At 46.2% G+C, this 15103-nt stretch overlaps 1 protein-coding gene across 8 annotated transcripts; it reads right to left on the bottom strand.

The window, feature by feature from the left end:
• Nucleotides 1–1012: 1012 nt before the first annotated feature.
• On the bottom strand, nt 1013–15097 carry snx13 (sorting nexin 13). Of its 8 annotated transcripts, none has more exons than XM_019866159.1 (26): nt 14928–15097; nt 13220–13331; nt 9499–9611; nt 9313–9415; nt 9149–9238; nt 7986–8107; nt 7684–7802; nt 7425–7532; nt 7253–7341; nt 7073–7156; nt 6842–6980; nt 6671–6759; nt 5518–5617; nt 5259–5452; nt 4871–4975; nt 4603–4773; nt 4437–4506; nt 3751–3929; nt 3479–3586; nt 3284–3394; nt 2937–3098; nt 2803–2874; nt 2572–2717; nt 1943–2011; nt 1742–1854; nt 1013–1520 (listed from the first exon to the last, which is right to left on the bottom strand). In XM_019866159.1, exons 2-26 carry the CDS (start codon nt 13238–13240, stop codon nt 1285–1287), a joined length of 2913 nt encoding a protein of 970 aa, XP_019721718.1. In that variant the 5' UTR covers nt 13241–13331; nt 14928–15097; the 3' UTR covers nt 1013–1284. The 8 variants fall into 8 exon arrangements, with proteins under 8 accessions (XP_019721718.1, XP_019721719.1, XP_019721721.1 ...); XM_019866160.1 differs by lacking the exon at nt 14928–15097 and adding an exon at nt 14829–14923; XM_019866162.1 differs by lacking the exon at nt 14928–15097 and adding an exon at nt 14740–14799.
• Nucleotides 15098–15103: the final 6 nt, after the last annotated feature.

Raw genomic sequence — 15103 nt, 5'->3', positions numbered from 1 at the left:
GAATCTCTTGTTTCACTACATATTTCAAAATGCACATGCATCCAAGAAAAGTAATATTGCACAAAATTTAAGACCTGATGTCTGCCATCTCATTTGATTTGGAATATTTGTCCACATCAGGAGTAGGAATCAGTCAAGTGGAGGAGCTTCTTGTCAGTTCACAATGCGAATGCATTGTTTAAGGCCGACTCACTCCCACAATTGGAGAACACGCACACCAGAGCAGAGAATACATTCGCGGCCGTGTGTAGAAAGCCATTCAAGCAATTATTCAATATCCTTAATAATCCATTTTAAGGTTTAAGCACTACTATGCTCAATTGAGACAATTCAGTGCACTCGTAGAGGGAGGGAAAAGCTGCACATTAGTTGACAACTGCATGCTTCTCGTGTAGGTATATGCATACATATATGCATATATGTACATATATACACGTGTGTATAGATAGTATCTATCTATCCTACTGGTACATGGACCTTAAGATGGATATCAATGATACCGACTAAACGTTCAAACGGCTTTCCAGAGACACGAACTTAGTGTGCTTGCATGGACAGCTGCACCTTCACGCATACACAAACACACTGTGTGAGGTCAACACTGCATCAATTTGCATCATACGTCTTCACAGAGCACAAGATTGTGAGCTTTGGTCTTGTGGGGTCATAATGTACAGTAAAGGGGGCTGTGGTGGTGGGGGCAGGGAGGGGGAGTCGGATGCAACACACATGCACAAAAAAAAAACCAAAGCTCAGAGGCGTGAAAATTACAATTAAAAAGAAAATCCATTCATCCGATATTTGTTCAGTCACATTTTTAAAAACAGCGCCTCGTTAGCCAGTGCTACTGACATATTTGGTTGCTATGAACGCAAAGAGTGCAGCTTTTGCAGGTAAAAATGTCTACAGCATTAAGAGGGGAGCGAGTAGAAGCGAAGTGGAAGGTAAGGCAAGGTGTGGGTCGACGCTGTTTCTTGCTGCAGTTTAAAAAAACAAAAAAACAAAAACAGCACAGACTGACCCAGTTCAGCAAAACTAAAAACGTCCAAAACCGAAGGGGGACTAAAACGCTGTCATGTGGGATGCAAGTGATGTGTAATATCCCTATTATTATTTGGAGTGTTTTCAATGAGAAGACATGAGGGCTTCACCCCTTAAAGTTCACATTAAGCCCCTTACCCAATGTCACATTTAGCTCTCAAGTCTGTGCGTGTAACATGTGTGTCCATGTGTGTGTGTGTGTGTCTACTTCTCTCTGTGTCCATCTGGCTCGGTCCACTCCTGTCACCTCTTGAGGGAGGATCCTTTGAGTTTGTGGCTGTATCTGTGGATGCGCGGCGAGCGGGAGTGCAGCTTGACAAAGAGCTCGGGGAACTTGTACTGAGGGAACATGGTCTCCAAGAAGCCCTCCAGGAAGACGTAGACCAGCCGCCGGTTTGTGGGCTGGTACTGGAACATGTCGAAGACGCGCAGGATGCCCTTGCGCGTGGTTTCCGCGCCGATGATGTGCTTCAGCTCGTCTGCCGTGTGGTCACCAAAAAGTGACAAGTCAACAAATGATCGGAAAATAATATTTGACACTCAAATGAGTGGAGTTGGTCAATTTCCCCATCTGATTATTTAGACATTATTTTTAAATTTGTCTCAGATGAATTGTAGCTAATCTAACCTTTGTTGGGAAAAAAAAAGTTGAAGTTTCTCTAGTGCCTCTTTTTCTTTTTTTATGTGTGCGCGTAATCACCCGGCATGATGCCCAGCAGACTGGTCTTGGCAGCAACTCGTGTCCTCATCCGGATACTCTTGTCCCGCCGAGGCGGGGTCTCCGCCAGAATCCCATTAGGCCAGTAGGAGTCTCTGGAGGAGGTCGGAATTCAGATAGATCGTTCCTGCATATGCCTTTGGGGAGGGGGCGGGGGGGTGCTAAAAGGAGCTACAACGTTACCTGAACTTCTTGACGTAGTCTGCCACCTGCTCTGGAGAAGTTAAGTAGTCCACGTGGTCCACAATTTTTCTGGAGAGAAAGCAACGGTGATGTGTGGGCGGTCTCCTCCCTATGACAGTGAGTCCTCCAATATCACAGATTTTTGAGGATCTTTTTCGAATGGGTTTTTACAGTACAAAGACAAGTCTGAATTTACAGTGGCGCAGTTGCACGTTATGCCGCAACATGCCAAAGAGCGCTGATGCCGACTGGAAGAGGCGGCATGTGATTAAGTGCAAGAAGCAGCAGCAGAGAAGGTTCCCCAATTAAGCTAGAGAAATAATATATTGTCTACTTATGAGTAATGTCTGTATGTACTGCTGCTCTGCTAAGTAGTAGTAGTCAGAAGGATTTTTTCATTCCACTAACTTATTGGCTAGTTTCTGTTCGCTTGTCGATAGTGTTCCAAATCATAAATTAGAATTAAGCTAGTAGATTTCTGTTATTTGGTTTGGTTGAACATTTAGTTGGTTCAATGTAATTGGTTTCAATCGAAATGTGATTTGAGCAGATGGGATGTATAAAACTGCTTTTAAATAGTAAAAACTCGCTTTTATAAAGTTTTTGATACGGTCTCTATATGGACGGACCTGTTGATGGTGTCGCCGTAAGTGGCCCGTATGAGCTGCTGCAGCAGGTTCTTGATGTTCCTGCGCAGCCACTGGTTCTTCTCCTTCAGGTCGAACACCTCGTCCATCAGCAGGAGCATGACACGCAGCGGGATGTTGTCGTCTACCTGCTCGCGCAAATACAAGAGGTAGGGAGACTTGCGCAAAAAAAATATTTAAAAAAATCACTGACACCTGAGCGGGTCCACTCACATTGTCATCCAACTGTGCCGAGACTCGACAGTGTTCGGGGTCGATGTCCGGCTTGGGAAGAAGAGGAGGCACCTGCAAGGGAGGGGACAATTGTCACATTTGTCACGATGAGCGCAGGTGGTGACGGGGAGCACCTTGAATATGGACTGCTTGATGTCCTGGCCCAGTCTTTCGGACATGCGGCCCATGTTGTCCGACACTTTGTTCATGCCCTCGGCCAGACTGTCGGGGAGGGACTTGACCGCGTTGGACACGTTCCTCATGGAGCTCCGCAGGGGATTGACAAACGTGTCTATCTGGTGTGTGAACGCAACAAGACAAGTGAGCGTTTGAGAGACCCGCATTTGTCGGCAATTCTGCGTTGAGCGTCAGGCCGGGAGCCGTGAAGCACAGAACCGCTCTCATGACATTTATAAAACAGCAGAAAAGTGAATCTGCGACTCCTATGTACTCCCATATTTTATTTATTTATTTTTTATACCTTGCGTGCAAAGTCTCCTTTGCCTTTGTTGTAGGCTTTGTTCTCCAGGAAGTCATAGACGTACGGGACAAGAGTCGGGCACGCCTTCACCATCTCGGGGTTCAGCAGCAACTAGAAAAAACAGATATAGAGTGACATGCATCTTCATTTTGGGCACCCATGTCAATTAATGACACTAATATGTAAGAGTAATACCTGTAGGTAAGCATTGAGGTCTTTTTTTCTCTTCTCCAGGAAGTCTCTGTCCATGTTGTTGAAGGTTTTCTTCCCCGGGAGCTTGAGGATGGACGTCAAGTTCTCAAACTAAAAGTGCGACGGGGCAATGTGAGCCCGTCGAGAAAAAAGAAGAGGCTCAAACGCTTACGCTGTTACATTCTCTCACACTTTCATACGCGCGTAAAAGATGCTCACACTCTCCATTTCTCCCACTCGCAACACGCACGCGCCCACCCCGAGCAAAATCAGACCTGTTCGGTGATCCTCATATGGAAGTCGTGGAAATCGGAGTAGCGCCGGTACGTCTTCCAGCAATCCTCGCTGCCGTCCGGGTTGCGTCTGAATACAGTGATGGCGTAAAGCGCGTACGTCTTCCCATGCTCATTGCACACACCTGCGGCAGCCCACAAGCCGGGAATACAAGCGTCAGCTACCCCACCCGACAATACATCCACAAGCGGGAAGGAAGGGAGCGGGAGTGGGTCAAGGAAGAAAAAAAAACATGCGGGTGTGCAAAAGGACGGGGACAAATTGGCGGGAGACAGAAAGGAAAAGAAAGAACGGAAAAACAAAGGTGATGGAAGGAGCAAAGAAAGAAGACAGAAAAAAATGGAGCTTGGCACCAAAAAAGATGGGCGATAAAACAAAACCAAAAAATAAAAAAAAATAAAAAAGGGGCTATCAGCACATCAATAGAAAAAATAGGCTGCATTCACACTGCGGGTCCAATCATTTTTTATCCATATTTGAGAGGAGGATAATATCTAATTCCAAGTGTGTGTGGGTTTTTTTCTTATTTACACTGCCATGGATGCATATGCAAATTGTGCCACTAAAAAGCAAAGAAAAATAAAAAAAACGGTTGTGTCACTGCTACCAGGACGCAGTGTCAATCCAGTCAAAACATCCGATCTGGTGTGTGTGCGTGTGTGTATACCGGTGTCAGAGATGAAAGCGTGGAGCTGCATAGATTCATCATGGCAGGAGTTGCTCAAGTCATCCAAAGACTGGAGAAAAGACAAGAAAACCTTCAGTTGTTTTTTTTTTTGTTTTTTTTTTTTGTGGACAACAGTCACGCTCGCGAGACAAAGCGAGGCCTTCACCAGGTTAATGCTCCCGGTGGGAGAGCCATTGAAAGATTCTCCGTCGCCGTCGTCGGAGCCGCGGTAGCTGGGCTCTTTGAGCATGTCCAGCTCTGCCAGCATGCGCACGTAGAGCGGGCTCTGCTTAAAGGCCGGGTAGTAGCGCTCATCCTTCAGTATCATGTCGTACACCTGAGGCAAAAAAAAAAAAAAGACCATTCGCTTGGTTACGGACTTTTGAATCATCATTGAGGAAGCTAGGAGTTCATTCAGGAAATGATTTCCTTACTTTTCTCTGGATATCGTCAAATATTTCTGGCGTGGGATCGTCTTTCTGCAGCTTTTCCCCTAAGCGTGTTATCGAGTCCTCGTTGACTTGAACCCGCGGAGAGGCCTGCTGGGAGAACAAGCTCGTTAGGTAAATTGGGTACATTTTGTAATTTAAATAAATGTTTCCGTGACAGGAATCTATGTTTGAAATCCTACTTCGCGTGTTACGCAAGTTGTCCGCTTTGAACATCATCTAAACGTAGCCCAAGAATATCATTCAAACTATCATCGACCCGTGTTCTTCTCACTATGGGTGAAATCCGTTACATCCTACAAGACGTGGCATTCCGGCGAGTTGTATTTATGATGTTGGTGGTCCAAAGGCTGTTCGCGGCTGAATTTTTGACCTTGTCAGAGAGGTACTGCTCAAAGACCCCCAGCGCGGCCGCCTTGAGGAGCCCCTTGGTGGCGTTGGGTTGCCTCTTGCCGTCTTTATGCCAGCGTTGCATCGCCTCCAGCTGCTGCTGCGCCGTCACCCTGTAGCCTTCCACCGTGAGCCAGAAGAAGAGCTCGGCCTGGGCGCCGGCTGCCTGCATGAAATCTGCCAGGAGAAAAGCCATGAGCGCAACGGAAGTTGAGGACGGGCGACAGCATCGACGCATTTACCCATGAAGAACTGCAGGGCGATGTTGTGGACGAGGATGTGATCCAGCGGGATGACGCACAGCTTGCCGAAGTTGGCCGCGAGCTTCAAAGCGTCCACTTCCTACCCGGCAGGCGGGGGGGGGGGGGGGGGGGGGGGGCAAGGACACGGTCTGTCAGTTGACAGTCTGTCTGTCTTCGACCAATGGTGTCAAACATACGGCCCGCAGGCCGGAATCGGCCCCCAAGGAGGTTCGATCAGGCCCGCAGGATAATTTTAAAAGTGAAAAAAATACATAAAAGACACAGAATGAATATTTTTAATCAGCTGCAACTCGTGGATCATCCGCTAGGGGGAACACTGTTTTGATCGGAGTTAGAAGACAACAGCAGTCTCAGTCTGTCACTGAGACAGACCAAACACAGAGGTAAAAGCCAGCTACCTAATTGCTAGCGAAATAGCATTAGCACTAAAGCCGTATTCCGACGGTGACTTTGTTAAATGATGCATGATGAAGGTGGCTGAACATGTATGTCCCGAGGAGCGACAGGGTTTTGCCAATATTAGCCTGTCGAGGAATACTAGACCAGAGGATTTCGAACTTATCAGCAGATTTAGACAGCCAATTGAAACAGGGAGTTAAGTCATTTTGTCAAATGTTTTGTAAAAGATAGGTTCATTAAATTTCAACATTTTCCTAATGTTCTTGTGATTCTTTCTACAGAAACAAAGGAAAGACATGATATTTTGGTTATTCATAGGAGAGTATGGTATCATTTTAATGGTCCGGCCCACTTGACATTTATCGAGGCCGTATGCGGCCCAAAATGTGAAATGAGTTTGACACACCTACTTTTGACCTTCTCTGGCCATTTTGTGACATTCTATTTCTTATTTTCGGGTTGTAATGTCATGACAATCCTAATCAAATGCTTGAATTGAATTGAATGATCGTAAAATGGCAACGATCCACAAGAGCCCCAAACCAAAATCTGTACAGGATATGTAAAGTCACAAAGTTTGGTCGTTTTGAGCAAATTGCTGTTAAAGCTCCAGCTGTTTAAAGCAGATAAAAAAAATATATTGATGAAATGACCTTTTTTTTTTGGTGGACAAGTGAGGGTGGATGTTGAAAGGACCTCTTCGGGGTTAATAAGCTCCTGAATCCATTCCTACCTTGCCAGATTGTAGTCTCTGGATCCTGGTCTCACACACCTTCTTTACAAACAGAAGACTGTTGATTTGGTTCTTGATCACGTTGATGTCTGAAAGCACAAAGCGAAGCAAGCGAGATTAGTCCAAGATTGATCTGGACCTTGTCGTAGCCGTGAGCGACATGACCCCCACCATCTCCTGCTGTGTCCAGCGAACGCAAGTACTGCAGCTCCTCCATCACCATATCCTTCACGGCCTCCAGCTCCGCTGGCTTGTCTGTCAGTTTCAGGATGTTCATGAAGGCTTCATAGTTACAGCTGGAGTCTCGGATCTAAAGATACACACACACACGCGCGCGTGCGCGCGCACGGTCACCGACGTCTTCAATCCACTTATCGCATTGTAAAAATGTCAAACTGGTACCATCCAGATGACAAACTGGTTGATGTAGTCCGGGTCACTCAGCTGGTTGATGAGAGGCAGCAGGACGCCACGCGCCAACACCTCCTAAATAAAAACGCACGCGGGTGGAAATGAGAACACGGCGCCGTGGCGGGATGGCTCGCTGTTGCGGAGGCGTGACTGTTTCGAGTGCGCACTCACTCTTAAAAAATATCTCATGTTCTTGTTGTGGAAGTCTCCGGGAGGTAGTAAGAGATACAGAAGCAACTCGCACAAGTCTCGAAGGAAACCTGACACAAAACATCGGGCGACAAATCACGCCGACGATTGATTGTTTGACGCGAGTCATCGGAACAGAGCTGAGTTTGTTTACCTTCTTCATCCTTCAGGGAAGTGCAGACTACGTCTCGACAAATCTTCCTCTCCATCTCCACTTCGGCCTCGAAAAACGAGTCGATCAGCTCCTCTGTTATGTTGTCCCCTGTCCGGTTCAGACCAAACAAATCCGTCAAACAAACCGCACGTGCTCTGTCCTTGTCATTCACGGCCATGCAACAAACGGTACTCAAATTTGTCAACGGGTCACGTGAGCGATCGTGGCTTGTGACGAGTGCGAGAGCGTCGGCGCTTACTTTGTTTATCCTCTTTGTCTGGGAGACGATCCTGAGCTTTACGAAAGACACGCAAATGGGTGGCAAAGTCGTCCACCAGGCGAGTGGTGAAGTAAGGCTGCCAGTCCACTTCTTTGGACCTGAACAGATAAGTGTGACAATACCAACGAGATTCGCTAAAACCGTGGAATCAACCCAACCGGCGCCCACGACAGCGATAGCATTTACATTTGGTTAAATCGATTCATCTTGCACAGTGTCTGTTTTGCAGTTGTCCCTAATGAAGTGGCTGCGGAGTGTGTGTGTATGTGTGAGACGCGTACCGCGTGGAGAACTGGACGAGGGCGTTCTGCAGCGTCTGTCTGATCTCCAATAAGAAAGACTCATCCTCGCTCAAAGTGTAGTACCAGTACTGGATATAATCTCTCAAGGCAAACTGGATCACCTGCAGGGACATTAGTAGAAAGAAAAAGAAGAAGGAAAAAAAAAAAGCTGTGAAAATTTGTTAATTATCAAGCGCTAACAATCTGAGAGCTTGAGTTGGGAAAAAAAAAGTCATAAATAATGCTTCAAAAAATTGCATTCAAGAATCAGAGCCTTGTTTGTTTACATAGAAACCTGGTGGAAATCAAATCTGATTTCATTTTGTTGATTAGAGTCGTGTATGTCTGTTCAAGAAAAAACAGATCTCACCGAAAAAAATGTCCTCATGGTGTCAAATTGACATTTTCAAGTCATCACTGACATCTGAGGCATTTTAAGTCCGTTTCATGGGTCCTTTCACTTTGCTGTCGCCATTTACAATGTCAAGGTGGCAAAAAACACCAACCCTCAAAAAATGCCAACTTCAAAATAAAACATGCTGCAATGCTAACAGAGTGCATTTGTATTTTTAAAAAAAGTGACAGAAAATCAGCATTTGACGTGGTTTGTGTGGTAAGTGAATCAGCACAAGTCACTTGTTTTTCCTTTCTTTTTTTTTTTTTTTTTTAAAAACGCCCTACTCACTTGAGATCCTTCATCAAGGATTCCCAGTATTTGCGAGGTTGGGAAAAAAAAAAAATTGCTGCGTCGCTGCTTAACGATGCTGGCCACGCTGCTTGAGCTTACACGAAGTGGCCAACTTGCATCGCTTTCGGACAACTCAAATGCAGATGAAGCATCCGATCGTGCTCGCTTTTAAGTTGAAGATGCTGATACTATCTGACGCCTCGCCCGCATGCTTTCATTCTTCCTCTTGCATTGGCCTCATTTGAATTGCAAAAAAATGTTTGCGTCACAAGTGCGGGCATACAACGGGCTGACGGAGCAATAAAGCAACACAACAGACTCCACGTGAACAAACCAGACTGAGGTTAGGATGGCTCATGTGGGCCTTTAAAGTTGCTGACCTGTCACAAAAGTGCTCCAAAAAAAACCAAAAAAGCACCGCTTGGCCAAACTGTGCAGCGAGTCGCGCGGTTGCGATTTTCAGATTGTCGCAAACCTGTTGCAGAGGTTCATCGATGAAACTCGAGCCAGTCAGTCGCCTGTCGATCTTGATGGGCTTCATCTCCAGCTTCATCTCATCCAGCGTCTGCCAAAAAAAGGCAGAACCATGAGAGGGGGAAACTTGCAGATGTCCAACACGAACACAGTCAAATGTTTTACCTTTAAAATACCAATTGGTGGGGGCGGCAGGTAGGAGTGCTCGCACCTCTCCAAGTACTTCTCCGAGTTGATCTTCCCGTAAAGCAGAGTGACAGCAAAGCCCCTGTGGGAGTAAACCAGTTCAAGAGTGACAGGCTGACATCCGTGTCTATGCCCCCCCCGCCCAAAAAAAGCGCGCCTGCTCACCCGCCGATGAAGCAGAGGATGTAAAAGGCCAGGTAGAATATGGCGAAGGGTCCGAAAGTGACGAGGAACAGCACTACTCCAAGACCCCCCCATCCCCAAAAGGACAGACTGGCCTACAAAAAAAAATAATAATAAAAATGGAATCATCATTTAACGACAGCTTAAACAACAATGTCAAGGAAAGTATCTAACTAGATGTCCCAAGTAACCTTAAATCGGCTTCATGTTGGGAAAAAAAAATAAAAAATCTAAATTCAGACAGCGTATTCATATTTTACAACCCAATTTCACAAAGCTTCACAAATTTTCAATATACGCACAACCTGTGACACCCCTTCCCCCTTTTGGCATATTTTAATTGTATTTCCTCAAAAATGCATACTCTTCTTTCACCAAGCACATTCACACTTCACACACACACACCATTAAAAAAAAAAAAGTCATTTCCACTCTGGCGGAGGAAAAAAAAAAGTCAAAACGTAAGTTTGACATTCGAGAATATCCGATTGGCTGAATTGAATTACAGAATGACACTTTTAATATCATAACTAGATTGAAAGTATTTCGACAACATGCCGACTCATATTTTTATTCAGTATCGTACAAAAATGGCTTCGCCTGTACGTCACGCTAACTCGAAAAAAAAAAAACATTTTGGGGCACAGGAAACCGTGACAAAACGCGAGGTTCAAGTGGTATCACACAAAGAGACGTGAGGTTGCATTTTGTGGGCATATAGTCATAAGCCGCTTCCCATACTGTTCCTGTTATTGTCAGCGCAGGAAACAAAAGCTCTCGCACCCGGCGAGCAAGTCTGCCGGCCCACTTTTCTGGACAAGCAAGTCGGGTCGCAGGGCGAACTGGAACTATCAGCACAGAGAAGAGCGCTGCGCCACCTTCGAGCGTAGGCATTGCACGAAGGCTCGCCAAAACAATTCGGCTTCTAGTAGCCACGCTGATGGGGGGATGATGATCCGATGATCTCGGCCCGCCCTTGCGTTACAACGTGAAGTGCTGCAGAGACGGAGTCAGACAACAATATCGATGCGTTGTTTTCACGTACACCGGCGGACGGAGCCAGGCACCTCGCTCAGATGACAGATGTGTCGACGTTGCGAGATGTGAACAGCCACTTAACCATTCATCTCGACTCCCGTTTCCAATCGTTGCAATTGTGCAAGTGTTTATGTGAGTGACATCGTGTCCATGACTTGTACTTCAGAGTGACAATGCTTGTGTGCCGAGAACACAGCAGCAGCACACTACCAAACCTTGGAGAAGCCCCGACCCTGACTTTGCTTTTAACAGCCTCTCTCTCATCAACTAAACGATGACCTGTCAAGTGGGCAGACTCCCGGTCGAGAAAAGTAGGAACAAGAGCGTCTCTGAACAAATTGCAAACAAACCCCCCAAAAACCAATCTGACCTTGACATGGTGCTTTATCAACAAGTTGCAAAATGTTGACCTGAGGTACGTGCTTCAAAGCCGCAAATATTTTGCTGTGCCTTTCTGTGGGCGTTGATGCGAGATAACGCCGGGGACAAACTTTTTTGTTTCATGAGAAATGAAATAAATGCCAGAGGGAGAAAAAAAAATTCCAACACTTGTTTTGCGTCACGGCATTCATTGTCCTTTTTTTTTTTTTTTTGATGTGCGCAAGGTGAATATAAACTAGGAATCACTCAGGTATGTCTCTAAATGTCCAAGGTGCAGCGAGTGCTCAAACAGGCTCAACAAGACTTCCTATTCGACTCACATCTAACAAAGATCCCAAGGTAGGTGGGGGATCCAAAAAAATCTTTTGTGGCCTCGCTGGTTAACCTCAAATTACTCATTAAAAGGCAACAAACTGACGTTCCAGGAAAAAGAGAAAAAAAAAAAAAAAAAGCACAATCATTGCGTGAAAAAGACCCACTTGAAATGTGTTACATGAGCCACGCGTGACGTCAGCCGACGCGGAGTCTTATCATCCGGGTGGTATGCCCCGCGATGGCGAAGGCGCCGATGCTGGGCGGCTTTGTAGACGAGATGATAACAGTGCGAGTTATTGCGGCTTACGCTGCGGGGTTTAAAACATGAACCACCTGCTCCACTGATTAACACGGCCAGTATAAGATTTGTCACTGCGGGCTTGAAATGTTTAACGTTCCGCGGCCGCAGAGAGAAGCGTGATTCGGTTGGTTCCTGACACACTTGAGATCATCTCATGGGTGACCACAGCCCTGATCAGCGTTGTCATTAGGCAGCATGTTGTTAGCTTACGCCATTAAAACTGGCCGGCGGGAGATCCCCCCAGTTAATGAGGGAGAGAGTCACAGGGATGACTGCTCACGCCTAATCCATCCGGGAATGCATTAGGCAAAGATTTGCTGCGATTTGCCAAGAGCAGAATATTGTCCGCTTTAAAAGCATTGACAGAGAGAGAAAAAAAATAAAATAAAGACTTAGCACATAATAACCGTATTGGTTGGTGACTAAAAGACAGAGCAAACATGGCATTAACATTAACGTTCATTAACAAAACTTAAAGTTCCAAGGATCTGTGAGGGGACTTGGGGCATCATGAGGTATGACGACTCCGAGCACCTCTGAATGATGTCTGGATCACATTCTTGGCCGAAGGCGGTTAAAGAGACAGCCAAGCACTTTCTCATTTTCAAGTGCCTCATTCCTCGGTCTCACATAAAAACTCTGCCATGCAATGAGATTGCAAACGGCGTCAAGCCAAGTTGAACGCACGTGCTTGGATGTTAAAACGTCCGTGGATACACAAGACAAGCAGAAGAATCATTTCCGAAGATGACAGGCACTGGAGGTTTACGTTACTCCCGCAGGACGTGGCGCTGACAGTTGGACGTTATTTGCAGTCTGCGAATGCAGCCAGTGGCGTCAAGAAAGAGCCTTTTGTCCGTTTGGGGATTCAACTGAACAACAACCTCCGATGCGACGGTTGCATGGCCGCATGACCGCAACGCAGACGGTACCAAAAACCACATCAAGCGGGACGCAGCCGCATGAGTCGGCCTGCCAAACCGCAGACCGCCCAGCTTGTCAAATCGGCGAATTCCTTTGATGGACAGGAGGAGGCCGAGATGTCCAAGGTGACATGCGGGCTAAGTGTGTGACAAAGGTCAGTTCAAATCAGACTTGGGCCAAACGGGGAAGGACAAGGTCAGCGAGTGATTGTGGCGCTTTACTATGCCAGAGCCCTAAATAGGTGATCAGGGAAGGACGAGTATATCCTCAGCGTGCACATGAAAGCCAATCGTTTTCACAGAGGAGAGGCGGTCGGACCCAAAAGCCTGATGTGATCGTATCTTACGGCACACGCGTTTGAAAGGGAACATTTAAACGGCTTCTCCGACGACGCGGTGTTTTAGCAGCACGCGTGCAGCCGATCCCGTCAAACAGTGCGCTCATGTCTAATTGAAGAGGATGCAGATGCATGTCGGGCAGGTACTTCAGAAGGCTAATGCGTTCTTCGGTTTGTACCTTTCCCATTGAAAAGTAAACCTTTAGAAAGCTGGCAAACGAAGAGGACCGTGACTCACCAAAGACCGTACTGTTTTTATGACACAAAGAATACTGCAGTGGCAACTAAAGCCTCGTTACCGAGGCTAAATGTGCACTTAAACCGCTGGAGAGGTGCCCAGAAGAGCCTCTTATCACCTTAATTCAACTTTATTAGACCTCTGCCAAGGAAGTCCAATTTTCATTTACCTGATGGGGTTCTGTCATCATGCAAACACTACCAGAAAGCGTTAAAGGAAGATTGGAGTCACATTTTGGGATGCAGATCCCCTTCGGGCGCCCGGACAGTTGGTGCCTAAAGCTTTGCGGCAAACAACAAGACAGAGTGAGGTCATCTGAGACAGCATCAGGAAATGGTCAATGGTCTGAATATTATTAATTTTCGTCTCCGTGATTGTCTTTTCAATGCATAGATTTCACTCTGAGTAAGTGCATTTGCCCATAATTTCCGTGGTGTGCAGTTAGGGCCTTTAGGGCCTTCTCTGCTAACTCCTAGAGCAGCAACAACTAGCTAACTACCAAACAACAAAATTAGCCAAAGATGGTGGATTTTGCCGAAAAATAACAAGCATCTCCGGTGAGTATAATCCATTTTATTTAACGTTTTTGCGTGTTTGTCATGCCACAAGATATGCAAATTAGGCGTGAAAACAAAAACATTTGCGCAATCTTGTAAGTATGGCGAGTTGGAACTGCTAGCAAGATTTTAATGTAGCCTCATGTCCCGCCCTCTAAACGCCGTAACCCACCCCTCTGTCCAAAAGAAATGCCCACAGCTCACTAACACACATGTATGGGTGGATGCCAAGGCTGCCACATTGCTCGCACTCCATAGAGGTTTTGTCACTAATCAGCGCTGCAATTATTTGAAGTTTCCCTCAATCATGCCTGCTGTCACTAGTCTCTGATTGGTTAGTTTAATTCAGGGAAAAGTTATTTAAAAAAATACTGAGGCTAGCAGGGAATGAGGAAAGGTTACATGTTTGTTTTGTTGTTGCAAACTCCCATCTTTGAAGTTACTCAATTCCAACATAGTTTCTTGGCAGCAAGATGCCATCAAATAGAGGACAGCTTGTGCTGCGAATCCAATACGGTGCTATTTTTTCTTTATTATAGACGCCGACAAAAAAGTGGTAATTTTGGAGGGGCTGCATCATCATTTGAATTGGGGGAATAAGTAACTTTTTAATTTCCGAGTTTCGTCACGGGACGAATTCTAAATCAAGATACCACGGATCACCAAGTCAATCATACGTCACATTGCCTCAACTTCAAACCTGCCTGCTTTTGGTAATGTTTTGTTTGTGACAAAGGCTCACGTGACCTGACAGTCTGGCTGCTCCAAGAACCACATTAAAACACGCAAGCAGATTATCTATTGAGTCCAACCAAATGTCAAAAGGAAGCGATACAACATTTCTCAGCGTTTAACAAACGCGTCGTACGGCATCCACGCGATTAACTGACTCCTGCGGAGTTGACAAACGACTCACCTGGCCGAAAAAAAAAAAAAAAAACAAGCCAACACCCAGCTCACCTGTGATCTGTGCGGTGTCGAATTTTCCCGGTGGAGGCCGTTTATCATCATATAAACACTCCCTATCTACATTAGTCAAGTCGAGCTAATTTCAGCGCAGTGTTGACAGTACGAAATAGCCCAAGATCATGGTATTAGCGTCGCGTTAGCTGTGTAATCCCGGGTTGAGTACCATTTATAGCGGACAAGCTTTGTAGAAGCGCCGAGACTGTGCTGCGTCCGTCCTCTCCCATGACAATCTGTACGTGTGTGTGTGTTTACCTGCTGGGCTCACGCCTAGCCGCCTAGCTTCCAGGGCTTGACAAGCATCCGCCGAAAGCTGCTAAACTCACAGTAACACGGACGTCAGTTGTAACTTACCTCTGCGAACATCGTTCAAAAGGCGTCCGGTGGCCCTGGTTAACCCCGCCACATCGTAACACGCCAACGGGACTGCTTTCTTCACGGTTAAAAACGGTCGTATTTCCAATCTCCGTATTCGCTTTCGAGCGTCGCCATGTTTGTGAGGTGTACGTCTCCAGCGCCCCGTTTGCGGA

Source organism: Hippocampus comes, unplaced genomic scaffold, assembly GCF_001891065.2.
Source record: "Hippocampus comes isolate QL1 unplaced genomic scaffold, H_comes_QL1_v1.1 scaffold50, whole genome shotgun sequence".
Taxonomy (NCBI): Eukaryota; Metazoa; Chordata; class Actinopteri; order Syngnathiformes; family Syngnathidae; genus Hippocampus; species Hippocampus comes.
This window is presented reverse-complemented; position numbering and strand designations above follow the sequence as displayed.